Raw genomic sequence first — 14,018 nt, 5'->3', positions numbered from 1 at the left:
ATTTTTTTACAGTGTAGACTTCCATAATTGTTTTACAGTAATTTACATCTATATCTACAATAGCTTAACAAAACGAAACAAAATGTAATGTATGCAGTAACATTTAATAAAGAGACCATTTCAGTACCTGTATCTTCGAGGGCAACCATGATAACCAATCATGTACTCCTGCGCATAGCAATGCTTCCTGCACAGGCCTCGATATCCGCAAGTCCATCGCTGCACTTCTGTGTCATTGGCTGTAAGCAAATGCATAATCCATATTTGTCCAACAGTCATAATTGTCATTGCGAGCAAATAGTAAATGATGCTATAAATCTGCAAATGCACATAAGCATTATTAATATTTGCAATGATTACAGATCAAGAGCTGTTGTTATGTTGTAATAGCTATTGCAAATTTAGATGTACCTTCACTCGCTGTCAGCAGCAGCAGAGTAATTATAATCAGTCCCAGTGCCCTCATGTTAGTTCCCATATTGTTCCTCATAGCATCTCGTCTCTACGGCTGACCGCTCACATTTATATAGTACAGCAGCTCTGTTCGAGGGGAGGGGAGGTGGGTGTGGGCCTTGTCAATAACATACTTTTCATTCCTTTATCTGCATCTGTAGTGAGTTTGTCTTTATTTTCTTTCTAACCTCAGCAACATATTTTTTTAAAGAACCAAATTTACCCATAGCAAAGAGTTTCATAACAGTTTCATGAGAGTCTACAGTTTCATAAGTTGTTATGCACATTACATATGCATGCAAAGAGAGGAATGCATATGTTTAAATCAAAGATAAGGACTGCTTTTATTGTTTTATAATAATCTGATCCTTAATGGTCTATTGGTATTGTTCAAATGTTCAAAAAGTGCCCCTAAAAAGTATAATAGGCAGGTTATATAATGCATTGGCATTTAATGATGTAATGCTGCATTGTATCTGCCGGTCTTTTCTTTCAGTGCTACACTAGCAGCCAGAAGGCAAATATCATTACAAATGTGTTAAAGATTTTGTTAGCATATTGCGTAGTCGAAACATGACAAATTGTGCCGACTTAATTTTTGGCCAGGCTGTCATACAAAGATGTTTTGGTAACACTTTACAATAAGGTTTCATTATTTAACTACATTAGATAACATGAACTAATAATGAACTGTACTTATAAAGCATTTATTAATCTTTCTTAATGTTATTTTAACATTTACTAACTAATGCATTATTCAAATCAAAAGTTGTATTTGTTAACATTAGTTAATGCACTGTGAACTAACATGAACAAACAATGAACAGCTGGATTTTTATTCACTGCCATTACACAAAAATTAATACATACTCTAACAAATGTATTGCTCATGGTTAGTTCATGTTCAGGAAATACATACATAACTAATGTTAACAAACCTTGTTGTAACCTTATAATTAAGTGTTATGGGGGAAAACAAGAGAACCAACAAAATACAAAACACCTGTTCAATTTCTCATTAATTCAATTATCTACTCAACCAAACCCATGGCAATTGCTTTAATGCATTTAGAGGTGTGGTCCTGGTCAAGACAATCTCCTGAACTCCAAACTGAATGTCAGAATGGGAAAGAAAAGTGATTTGAGCCATTTTGAGCATGGCATGGTTGTTGGTGCCAGACGGGCCGGTCTGAGTATTTCACAATCTGCTCAGTTACTGGGATTTTCACGCACAACCATTTCTTGGGTTTACAAAGAATGATGTGAAAAGAGAAAAAAATTCAGTATGTGGCAGTCCTGTGGGCGAAAATGCCTTGTTGATGCTAGAGGTCAGAGGAGAATGGGCCGACTGATTCAAGCTGATAGAAGAGCAACTTTGACTGAAATAACCACTCGTTACAACCGAGCAGTGTTGGGAACGTTACTTAAAAAAATTATTAGTTATAGTCACTCACTACTTGTTCCAAAAAGTAACTGAGTTAGTAACTGAATTACTCTATAATAAAAGTAACTCGTTACCAGGGAAAGTAACTATTTTCGTTACTGTACAAAAAAAGCTGCTATAAGTCATATAATTTAGATTTTTTGAAAACCAGTTTTCACAAGTCAGTTGAAATGAGTAGAGCAGACAAGTGTTTACAACTTATTTTAAATGTTCAAATATGTAAAATAACTTGGATGCCCCAATATTAAATGTTAAATGAATGAAATGGACACTAAATAGAATAAATTATTATTATAAAACAGTGTAAACTAATCTACACTATTTTAATGGTGCTGTGGGACAATGTGGGGACACCTATCAAATTCAATACATTATTGTATATATCAGTACAATAGTGGAACAATAAAGCAAAATAGATTTTTTAAAACTGTAATATTTATTGCACAGACCCCAACTGGCCATCAAATAAATCTAAAACTAAATGATGCTCCTTAAGAAAAGTATACCAAAAATAGAAAATTATAATAATAAAAAATATATTAGCCTAATTGACATAGACTCTTTGTAGTGCACTTTAAAATTCTAAAACTGTCACACAACTGGTAAACATACTGTAGCCTGCTTGAAGTATTTTCTTACTCACAAAAGTAAATATGTAGTTTAACAAGAAGTGCTCAAGTCTTGTTTGTATGGCAGGCTTACACACTTTCTCGCGAGAAAAACCTAGTTTTGGTGTCTTTAATGTCGTGACTCTGTCTAATCCTTTGGTAGTGAAGCTCACGTTATCAATTGTGTTCACCGACGAGGAAAGACTCTTCTGGGCATAAGTTGCACGTTATAAACATTCTTACCTTTCACCTCAACGAGGGAAAAGTAGTGCTTATACTTCCAGTTTGCGAAAGCTACCTTTGAGTCATTGGACATGCCATCGCTCTGACTCCTGGTAACTGGTCGCATGCGCGCGTGCGTGTCACACACACACACACACACACACACACACACACACACACACACACACACACACACACACACACACACACACACACACACACACACACACACACACACACACACGTTGGTCTATGTGGTTTACAGGGACTCTCCATAGGCGTAATGGTTTTTATACCGTACAAACCGTATTGTCTATCCCCTTACACTGCCCCTGCCCCTAAACCTACCCATCACAGGAAACATTCTGCATTTTTACTTTCTCAAAAAAACATAATTTAGTATGTTTTTAAGGCCATTTGAATTATGAGGACATTTGATATGTCCTCATAAACCACATTTATAGTGTAATACCAGTGTAATACCCATGTAGTTATACAAATTTGTGTCCTCATAAACCACATAAACAGGCTCACACACACACACACACACACAGCTGCAAGTCCGCGTTGACAGAGTGCGTGCCTGTTCGGATGAAAACTGCTTCAGTGAGCTTAATTATAGTAACGCCACATTTTATTCTCAGTAACGGTAAGGGCGTTGTAATGGGGGAAACATTAATTCGTTTGATTACTCATTACTGAAAATATCAACGCCGTTAGCAACACCGTTTATCTATAATGCCGTTATTCCCATCACTGCAACCGAGGTATGCAGCAAAGCATTTGTGAGGGCACAACACGCATAACCTTGAGGCGGATGGGCTACAACAGCAGAAGACCCCACCGGGTACCACTCATCTCCACTACAAATAGGAAAAAGAGGCTACAATTTGCACAAGCTCACCAAAAGTGGACAGTTGAAGACTGGAAAAATGTTGCCTGGTCTGATGAGTCTCGATTTCTGTTCAGACATTCAGATGGTAGAGTCAGAATTTGGCATAAGAAGAATGAGAACATGGATCCATCATGCCTTATTTCCACTGTGCAGGCTGCTGGTGGTGGTGTAATGATGTGGGGGATGTTTTCTTGGCACACTTTAGGCCCCTTAGTGCCAATTGGGCATTGTTTAAATGCCACAGCCTACCTGAGCATTGTTTCTGACCATGTCCATCCCTTTATGACCACCATGTACCATCCTCTGATGGCTACTTCCAGCAGGATAATGCACCATGTCACAAATCTCAAATATTTTTAAATAGTTTTCTTGAACATGACAATGAGTTTGCTATACTAAAATGGCCCCACAGTCACCAGATCTCAACCCAATAGAGCATCTTTGGGATGTGGTGGAACAGGAGCTTCGTGCCCTGGATGTGCATCCCACAAATCTCCATCAACTGCAGGATGCTATCCTATCAATATGGGCCAACATTTCTAAAGAATGCTTTCAGCACCTTGTCGAATCAATGCCACGTAGAATTAAGGCAGTTCTGAAGGTGAAAGGGGGTCAAACACAGTTTTAGTATGGAGTTCCTATAATCGTTTAGGTAAGTGTGTGTGTGTGTGTGTGTGTGTGTGTGTGTGTGTGTGTGTGTGTGTGTATATATATATATATATATATATATATATATATATATATATATATATATATATATATATATATATATATATATATATATATATATATTACAGTTATAAATAGCAATTATGCATAATTGTATGCAACTAACCCTAAAACAAACACAGTACATTAATTAATATTACAAACTGTACATTCTAACAAAGGCAGTAAATTAAAATGTGTAACCAAAATATGTTATACTTCAATTAAAATATTATATAACAAGGTGCAGGTGTAATATGTAATATGTTTTTAAGGACATATGCAAGATTTGATATGATTTGGTATTTGATGGTCTGTATAATTTGCTAGAATGCTTTTAAGTATTAATATAAGTTTTTTTTATGTTTCTTTACATCACAATTCAACATATAATTTATTTCTTTCTATTTTACTTACAATACATTTGGATAAGTTATGGGTCATTTCCCCTTTACTGTACACTAAGGGGTTATTAACACCAAAGATATGTATCCCATTCAACTACTCCAGACATGTTGGAGCGCCGCCATCTTGGAACAGTCAGCATCATTCACAGTAAGAATCATTGATGCCAGCATTGCGTAGCTTCTGCTAGTAAAACTGCTGAGATTTAAATTCTCAAAGAAATGGAATAACCTTTAACACAATATTAAGTTTTTTTAAATCATGGTAATTTTTTTATATTGTGTCAGCTGATGCCTAGGCCTACATCTTGTTGTATTCTGTTAGTTTAGCAAAATCTGCTGAAGTCTATTTAGATATTCATACATGTGTCTAACTAGTACGGATGCAGACACTCAGTCAACTTGCTCTCGAGTGAACTCAGACCGGCTTTTAAAAATCCGCGTTTTTTTGTCATTTAGCCTGCACAGAGACGATAGCAGTATCGTTCTCAAAAACTTGCAAGTTCGCTTTTTTAAGCCCCCAAAAGGCCAGGTCGCATAAAAAGTTGTCCTTTTGGGGGGCTGTTTATGCAACTGTTTTCAACTTAAAGCTTTACAAAGTAAAGTTCTTTACAAAGTGACATCGCCAAGTACTGGCCTGGCCTGCATAATAAAGCGCTTTTAGTCTTTTTCGAAGATCCAGTACATCGTTGTCATGTAAATGTTCCATAAGACCTGATCAGATTCACTGCTGATAGAAATATCATTGTTTATCTAAAAAATAATCACTTCCTGCTGCATGCTTATGTTCAATGACCTCATTTAACACTCATGTGTGTGTTTCTGCAGTGGAAACTCATTGATAAACAAGTAGTTGGAAAAACAGGTAGTTGTGCAACTGTGTACGGCCAGGGACGTTGTCAGCAAAAATCTACTATTCAGGACTCACATCAGCGGCAATAGCAGCTCACATGTAAGACCTTGTGACAAGGCCTTTCTCTCTCTCTCTCCACACACACACACACACACACACACACACACACACACACAACACTGTTGGTTAAAGAACCCCACCTAACTAAACAGCCTTTTTGTGTGCGTGCGTGATTCAAAATACACTTACATTCTGCACTGAAATGGGCCTAAAATGATGATGATGTCTATGTTTACTTCACTCAAAAATCAAATGTATTTTTCAGTGAGAAGCCACCAGAGGGTGTGCATGTGCCTTAAACCTGTTCCATTCTGCATTGGTAGAATTGAAAGTTGAACAATTCATAGGCTATATTGGCTAGTACATTTAAATTCTGCATGGGCTCGAATTGATATACTCATTTCTTTATACAATAAAACATTTTTTATTAGGTCTATACATCAGCCATGCATAACATTATGACCACTGACTGGTGAATAACACTGATTATCTCTTCATCACGGCACCTGTTAGTGTGTGGGATATATTAGGCAGCAAGTCAACATTTTGTCCTCAAAGTTGATCTGTTAGAAGCAGAAAAAATGCCTGTCCAGTTCTGATGGTCACGTGCCCACTGTTGGCACTTTTGGTGGTGGACAGCGGGATCAGCATGCTGGTCTTTGGTTATGCAGTCCCATACACAACAAACTGTGATGCACTGTATATTCTGACACCTTTCTATCAGTACCAGCATTAACTTCTTCAGCAATCTGAGCTACAGCAGCTCGTCTGTTTGATCAGATCACACGGGCCAGCCTTCACTCCCCATGTGCATCAATGAGCCTTGGCCGCCCATGACCCTATCGCCGGTTCTCCACTGTTCTTTCCTTGGAGCACTTTTGACAGACACTGACCACTGCAGACCGGGAACACCCCACAAGAGCTGCAGTTTTGGAGATGCTCTGATCCAGTCGTCTAGCCATCACAATTTGGTCCTGGTCAAACTCGCACAAATCCTTACACTTGCCCATTTTTTCCTGCTTCTAACACATCAACTTTGAGGACAAAATGTTCAATTGCTGCCTAATATATCAAACCCCATTAACAGGTGCTGTGATGAAGAGATAATCAGTGTTATTCACTTCACCAGTCAGTGGTGATAATGTTATGCTTGATCAGTGTACATAGGCATGGGCCATTTTACAGAACTGATGCAAACTGCTGACCCAAAACAAAAAACACAAAAAAAAAGCATTTAAGTATTCAAATCTTAGAAGATCCTTCTATTATCTATTGAAACTCACAATAATACATGTGTTTAATATATATATTTCAAAACATTACTGTCACTACCCAAAAATATGCAGTCATGACCGAAACATGTTTTTGTTAAAAAAATTAAGTATTTTGATTTATCTACAAGATGTTATGATAGAGTTTAGCTCAATGTAGCTATATTCAAACTATGTATGATTAACTTTATGCCTTTACAGTGGAAGGTTAAATTAAAAAAACAAAACAAATCCATGGTTGCCAACTTTTAAGTTCAGGTTGGAGTGAGAATTTTGGGTTGGTTTGGGGGAAATGCTTGTGATGTTTCTTGATGCTAGTGTTTCTTTAGTGTATCATTATTCATTAAAAATATTAGGATGCAAGTTATTAATGTTATAAAATTGCACATTTAAAGAAATCTAGTGTTTGATCATCATATCTAAATATTTATTAGAATGCAAATACTGCAATACTTTTTTGAGCAACTAGATTAGATACATAAAGAGTATAAGGCACCTACACTGTAAAAAAATATATGTTCAATAAGTTATGACAACATATGTTTTTACATTGGTTTAACTCATCAAAATAAGTTAAGAAATCTTTAACTTTTTTTATAAGTTATACAAGATGTAACTCATTTTTTAAAGTCAGTTTAACATAATCGAAGTTGAAATAACTTAAACATCCAAGTCAATTGTACTGCAAAAGTTTAAAATGTGTACTTATTAATGGCATTACATATAAACATTATATTTTTTTAGCCACAAAAGAACTCTAATTTGCCACTTTGAATTGGAATTCTCTATTTTAACCTTAATTACTACACTAATTGTAATATAAATAATAAAATATTAGAAGAAACCTATTTTAAGTGGTCATTAATTGACAATAATTATTGCACAAATAGTATTTGGTACAAAAGTACCAAAATAAATATTATTTAATTAAAATATAGAACATTTATTTAATTGAAAAATAGTAACGTGTATGGTCACATATGACCATCAATGAGTAGGCCCAACTAGTAAGGAATACCTGAGGGCGAAATACAAGAATACATAATGTTACAATGTTCATGTTGCATCTCTATCATTCTCCATAATAAAACGATCCTGTAAATATGGCTGACTTAATAATCAATGCACACTAACACTATGCTGTACTGTTTACCAAAACCTGCAGCAAACATCTGTGACACTGTTGCGTATCCGCTTAATTCAAATGCATTGACACCGCGCTAGAAGTCTTGCGCGCTCATGAGCCACGTGACCAGCGCGCGCCGCAGCGAGACGAGAGCATGTAGCAACTCCGCTTTTCAACGCCTCTGGCTTTAACATTATGCCACATTCGCCCCAAAACGCTATTTATTGTTTGAATTTCACATTAAAACACATTACAAATCATTCAAAAAAAAAATCAAAAAAAAAAAAAAAAAAAAAAATCAAAAGCAGGTTTGGCAATTTGGCGTGAGACCAAATGCGTGAGAGTTGACAATTAGACTTGAAATATTGTTAAAATTGTAATCGTTATTGATTTACCTGTGAACACTTTTCTAAAAAAAAAAAAAAGTCAATAAAACCATTGGTTACACTTTATTTTAAGGTGTAATTGTTAGTGTAATAATAATATCATTATAATTTATTACTATGCTAAGTACATAACGAGTAACAAAGACACTTTAAAGTGTTACCAACCCTTCTTATTGAGAGACAATTCACACAATATAAGAATTAACTGCACAATTACTAGAAATGTGTATAGGCCTACGCTATTATACAATTTGCATATGCTTAAGGCAAATATATATATATATATATATATATATATATATATATATATATATATATATATATATATATATATATATATATATATATATATATATATATATATATTGGAAAAAGACTATTTTTATGTTTTCAACTTTGAGCCAATTATGTTGAATGACCACACGTGGAATACACACAACTGCGGGCTTTTTTCGTCTTCATTTTTTTTTAGCATAGGCTATAGCTTGCATCTCGTCTCGTGCAACAAGCTTCGACGTTTTATTAAAAAGGTTCAGCTTTTTAAATCGCACATCGTTAGGCTACATCTCTGGTCTGTTCCGTTTCGTGTCTTCCACCGCAAAAACGCGTCCCGTGTGTCTGCCTGCACGGGGACAGTGACGTCACCCTCTAACACCGAGCGCAGGTACTGCTCTTGTAAACAATAACAGCGTCGAGGAGAGCGTGGACGAGCCTTGGGAGCGCTCACGAGCAAACAAATGAAACATCCCACTGCATCGGACAAAATAGGAGTTATTAGCAGCACATTTTAAAGGAATGGCATGTCTTATGGCAGCCTTTTCAGTCAACAATACCACAGTGACCAACTCCATCATAATGGTAAGATTGTTTTATTTCATTTAGATAGATAGATAGATAGATAGATAGATAGATAGATAGATAGATAGATAGATAGATAGATAGATAGATAGATAGATAGAATTTTATTTAACCATTTAATAGGCTACTTACCACATTCAGCTGCATAAAATAAACTGCATGTTTAAAAGACACTTTTAGGATGTGTGTGTTCCGAATGAACCAGAGTAACCCTGCTCTCTCTCTCTCTCTCTCTCTCTCTCTCTCTCTCTCTCTCTCTCTCTCTCTCTCTCTCTCTCTCTCTCTCTCTCTCTCTCTCTCTCTCTCTCTCTCTCTCTCTCTCTCTCTCTCTCTCTCTCTCTCTCTCTCTCTGTGTGTGTGTGTGTTTCACCTGGCTGTCCTGTTGCCATAGACTGCATAACTTTACTGTTGCAAGGATATTCCTTTTTCATGATCAACTGCAACATATGTTTCTTTAAAATATAGTGTCAGCACTAATGGAATAAATTATTAACATTTCATATATGATGGCGATGTTTTAATATCTCTCTATATTACATCATGCAGTGTACAACACATTACTGCATTAAACTGACATTTGGCCATTACTGTTTTCCCTGAGCTTAGAATAAGCTTTGTCCGTTAGTAACCTCATCTGCCTTGTGTGGTTTGAGGGTGAGAGATTAGATTGTCTCTATATTTAGCATTCATTTCACTGATGAACTTGTATTTATATGAAATATATATATATATATATAGCTATGGAAAGAAAGAAATCAATGTTAAGTGGTATCTTATTTTTTTTTAGAGATAGATAGATAGATAGATAGATAGATAGATAGATAGATAGATAGATAGATAGATAGATAGATAGATAGATAGATAGATTTTATAAAGATATTTTATTAATAGTCAGCTATAGTTCTGATTGTTTATTCTTGTTAATGCAAAAAATGTATTATAAATAGTGTCAGACTCAGTATTACAGTTAAGACATTGCTACTTTTTGTTCGTGTTTTGCTATAGAGCAACGAATCTAAGATGTGTGTGCGTGTGTGTGTGCGCGGCTGCGCGCGTGTCTATGTTCATGTTTTTCTAACCCAGCGGGGCTTCAACCTGAATGTGCATTGACTCATGAGGGCTCATGTCAAAGCAAGCTTTTAAATCATACAGAATGAGATTTTTTTGAAAATGTAAAGTTTTGTGAAGTCAGAAAGTTTTGTGTGATGGGTAGGTTTAGGGGTCGGGTTAGTGTAAGGGGAAAGAATATTCGGTTTGTACAGTATAAACACACTGTAAAAAATTATTTAGAAAAAAAGTTACCTGGTTGCCTTAAAATGTTGAGTTCATTGAAATTAAAATTTTGAGTTAATACAATGAACATTTTTTGAGATTCGACAGCCTTTATTAAAAGATTATTAAAAGATTTTGTAAGCATATTGGGTAATAATGTGTGTGTTATTTCTGATGACGCAGGGAAACATACCAAATTGTGACATTTTCATGATTTATCACATTTTTTATGTGGTTCAGATACAAAAATATTTTGAGTTTCTATTTATTAAACTAATTTCCTTCATTGTATCAACTCAAATTTTTTATTTCAATAAATTCACAATTTTAAGGCAACCAGGTTACTTACTTTTTTAAGTTAAACCAACAAAAACCACCACAAATGTTTTACAGTGCACCATTACATCTATGGAGAGTCCCCACAAAGACAGTGAACCAGACGTGTGTGTGTGCGTGTGTGTGTGTGTGTTTCAGGTAAACCCTATGTTTACCTGAACAATATCCAAAATCCATGTCCTTGTGGGGACATTTTGATCCATTTGAGGAAAACAGCTTATCAATCATTATAAATTATGTTTTTTGAAAATGTAAAAATGCAGAAAGTTCTGTGTGATGGGTACACTGTAAAAAATGATATGTTCAATGAGTTATGACATATGTTTTTACATTGGTTTAACTCATCAAAATAAGTTAAGAAATCTTTAACTTTTTTTTAAGTTATACAAGATGTAACTCATTTTTTCAGGTCAGTTTAACATAATCGAAGTTGAAATAACTTAAACATCCAAGTCAATTGTACTGCAAAAGTTTAAAATGTGCCTTTTTTTTTTTTTTTTTTACAGTGTAGGGTTAGTGTAGGAGGATAGAATATACAGTCTGCACAGTATCAAAATCATAATTTCTATATGGAAAGTTCCCATAAAACATGGAAATCTCTCTCTGTGTGCGTTTGTGTGTTAAGAGAGTCTTTATACACGTGTTCATTATGTCCTTGATGACTTCTGAGCCTCGAAAATTAGTCAGTGATTTTGTTTTCCTCAGGGCAAAAACCTCGGGTCTTTTCCCTCAAGGCTGCAGTGTATTACATAAGCGTTCTCTCTTTCCATCCTCAGAATACAAATGGACCTCCGGATCTCATGTTAGATCCTAGAACCGTGTGCGTGTCCATTGACGAAATGATGTTCAACCCTGTCGGCAGTCAGCAAACCCCACTGTTACACGCACACCTGAAAAAAGTTGAGAACAATCTGACCGAGGCCCAGCGGTTTTCATATCTCCCCCGCAGACCCGCAGTCAACATCCAATTCAAAGATCTCTCGTACTCAGTTCCTGAAGGACCGTGGTGGAGAAAAAAAGGTAATGTTTGACCTTTAAACCTCGAAACGATTTAAATGTCATTCAAAGGGAAATGTCATAAAAATTAGAACTAGTTTTGACACAGAATCCAGTTCAGGGAAACATTTGTGAAAAGAAGTGCACTTAATTGTTCTGAACTAGCACTTGTTGTATACTGTTGTATACTATTTCTAAGTATTTCTAAGTAAATAAGTAAATGTAACACTTGATTATCATTTTAATAGTAGTGTGTTATTCAAAATTACATTTCATGTAACACATTTTAGTACTTATAAATGTACTAAATTGCAACTTCATCATTACAAATGTGACATACGGCATACAAGTTATAAAATAGATATATATGAATTTACCATAAATGCTTGTCAGTACATTAGGCAGTACACTTTTAATTCTATTTAAAGGGGGGGTGAAATGCTGTTTCATGCATACTGATCTTTTTACACTGTTAAAGACTTGGAATCCCATACTAAACATAGACAAAGTTTCAAAAGTTAAGGTGGACGTTTGATGGGAGTATTTCTTTGTCAAAAATACTACTTCCGGTTAGTCATAAGTTTCGGCAAGTTTTTTGAGATCATGCGTCCCCTTTGATGTTAATGGGGGCGGAATTTCCTTGTATGGGCCTTACGGACAATTCTACCGGAAGCGCGTGAGAGAGAGCGAGGGAGAGAGCGAAAGTAACAGGCTACGCCCATCAAAGCGCTGGCTTGTAGGATGCTGCACAGGTGATGTGCACATAACAATGTCACCAAAAAAGTGCGTTTTTGGTTGCCAGACCAAGACAGTCCTGCACAGATTCGCCAAAAACCCCGCGTTAAGGCAACAGTGGATGTAATTTGCTTTTCCGGATCAGCAACTGAGTTGCGCGAATGTTTATATCTGTTCGCTGCATTTCGGTGCCGACTGTTTCATAAACAAGGCCCAGCTTGACGCCGGATTTTCCCAATCGCCTAATGCTGAAGGATGGAGCAGTCCCAACGATAAAGGTCCTAACGTTAGAAGGGTGAGTGAGACTGCTTCAAATGTCTGTTTTTTTTTAGTCCGCTTACTGTCTACACAAACCACGCGTAAACACACAAACACACGTGCACAACTGCACTTCCCACATGTACACCTTCAAAGACAAAAATATGACGATATAATTCAAGTATAAATATGTAAATAACACAAGTCGCTAAGCATATTATATAGTTAGTGTATATCGTACCACATAGAGACGTCCTGCTCTAGTCGTTTTTGCTGCTGCTCCTGTTCAACTGCAGCCTCTGGGTCTGATTCCGGATCATAGATGTATGGCTGTATCTGATTAAAAGCCATATTTTTATTTTGAATAAAGTTTTTTTCCCGCTGTTAGGGATGCACTCGACTCAACACACAGCGCGCTGCTGCACACGTCATTATTTAGCTCCGCTCACACGACACGCCCCCACCCGCTCGGCTTTTTTCGGAAAGACTCGGAACAGCGCATCTTTCTTATATAATTATTAAAAAAATAAAGACTTTTCGGAGATATGCAGGATGCAATGCTACTCTATAGGTACTCAAGATTGACATGACACTGACTGAAACTGAGTGTTTCACCCCCCCTTTAAAAGACAATTCAAGCAATTATGAAATTATATATAAAGATATACTTAAGTGGGCCAAAAGGGCTATACAGTTCAGCTCATAGCATTTATATTTTCGTTTAATTACATTAACCATGCACTTGTCTGAAAACATCACATTCAGTTTGCACTTAAGTAAAACTATATTATTTCTGTAATACGTGCTTTTTTTAGAAGTCTAAAGTGTACTTCTTTTTCACAAATGTCTTTGTGCACTCCATTAAATATTTCATAGTAAAAAACATTGAAATCCTTCTTTCATAGGATACTTCCAAAGGTAATACTTGTTTAATGTGTTTTTAACCGATATGTACTCACAGTATATGTACAGTATGTCTATAAAATGTGTTTTAAAAGCATACTACAAACTAATCTTTCCATGTCTGGACTAATCAGCTAATCTTGCTGTGTGTTTTAAATGAGTACTTCAGCACTGGGAAGATGAATCTGTATTTAAACTGGGTCATTAATGTAGTAGAAATGTGAAATTAT

General features: G+C 35.9%; 2 protein-coding genes across 3 annotated transcripts in view; one reads left to right on the top strand and one right to left on the bottom strand.

Moving 5' to 3' along the window:
- Nucleotides 1-14,018, bottom strand: part of lipt2 (lipoyl(octanoyl) transferase 2) — a 571,631-nt gene that overhangs the window by 54,407 nt on the left and 503,206 nt on the right. The gene's annotated exons all lie outside the window — the stretch shown is intronic.
- Nucleotides 8,907-14,018, top strand: part of abcg1 (ATP-binding cassette, sub-family G (WHITE), member 1) — a 50,705-nt gene continuing 45,593 nt past the window's right edge. Inside the window, exons 1-2 of one of the 2 annotated variants that reach the window (XM_067450118.1) lie at nucleotides 8,907-9,288; nucleotides 11,673-11,916. In XM_067450118.1, coding sequence (XP_067306219.1) covers nucleotides 9,226-9,288; nucleotides 11,673-11,916 — 307 coding nt within the window. In that variant the 5' untranslated portion in view covers nucleotides 8,907-9,225. The remainder of the gene's footprint in view (nucleotides 9,289-11,672; nucleotides 11,917-14,018) is intronic. The other variant, XM_067450119.1, reaches the window with a different exon arrangement.

Source organism: Pseudorasbora parva, chromosome 8 (assembly GCF_024679245.1).
Source record: "Pseudorasbora parva isolate DD20220531a chromosome 8, ASM2467924v1, whole genome shotgun sequence".
Taxonomy (NCBI): domain Eukaryota; kingdom Metazoa; phylum Chordata; class Actinopteri; order Cypriniformes; family Gobionidae; genus Pseudorasbora; species Pseudorasbora parva.
The sequence above is the reverse complement of the archived record's forward strand: the minus strand, read 5'-3'. Positions and strand labels throughout refer to the sequence as shown.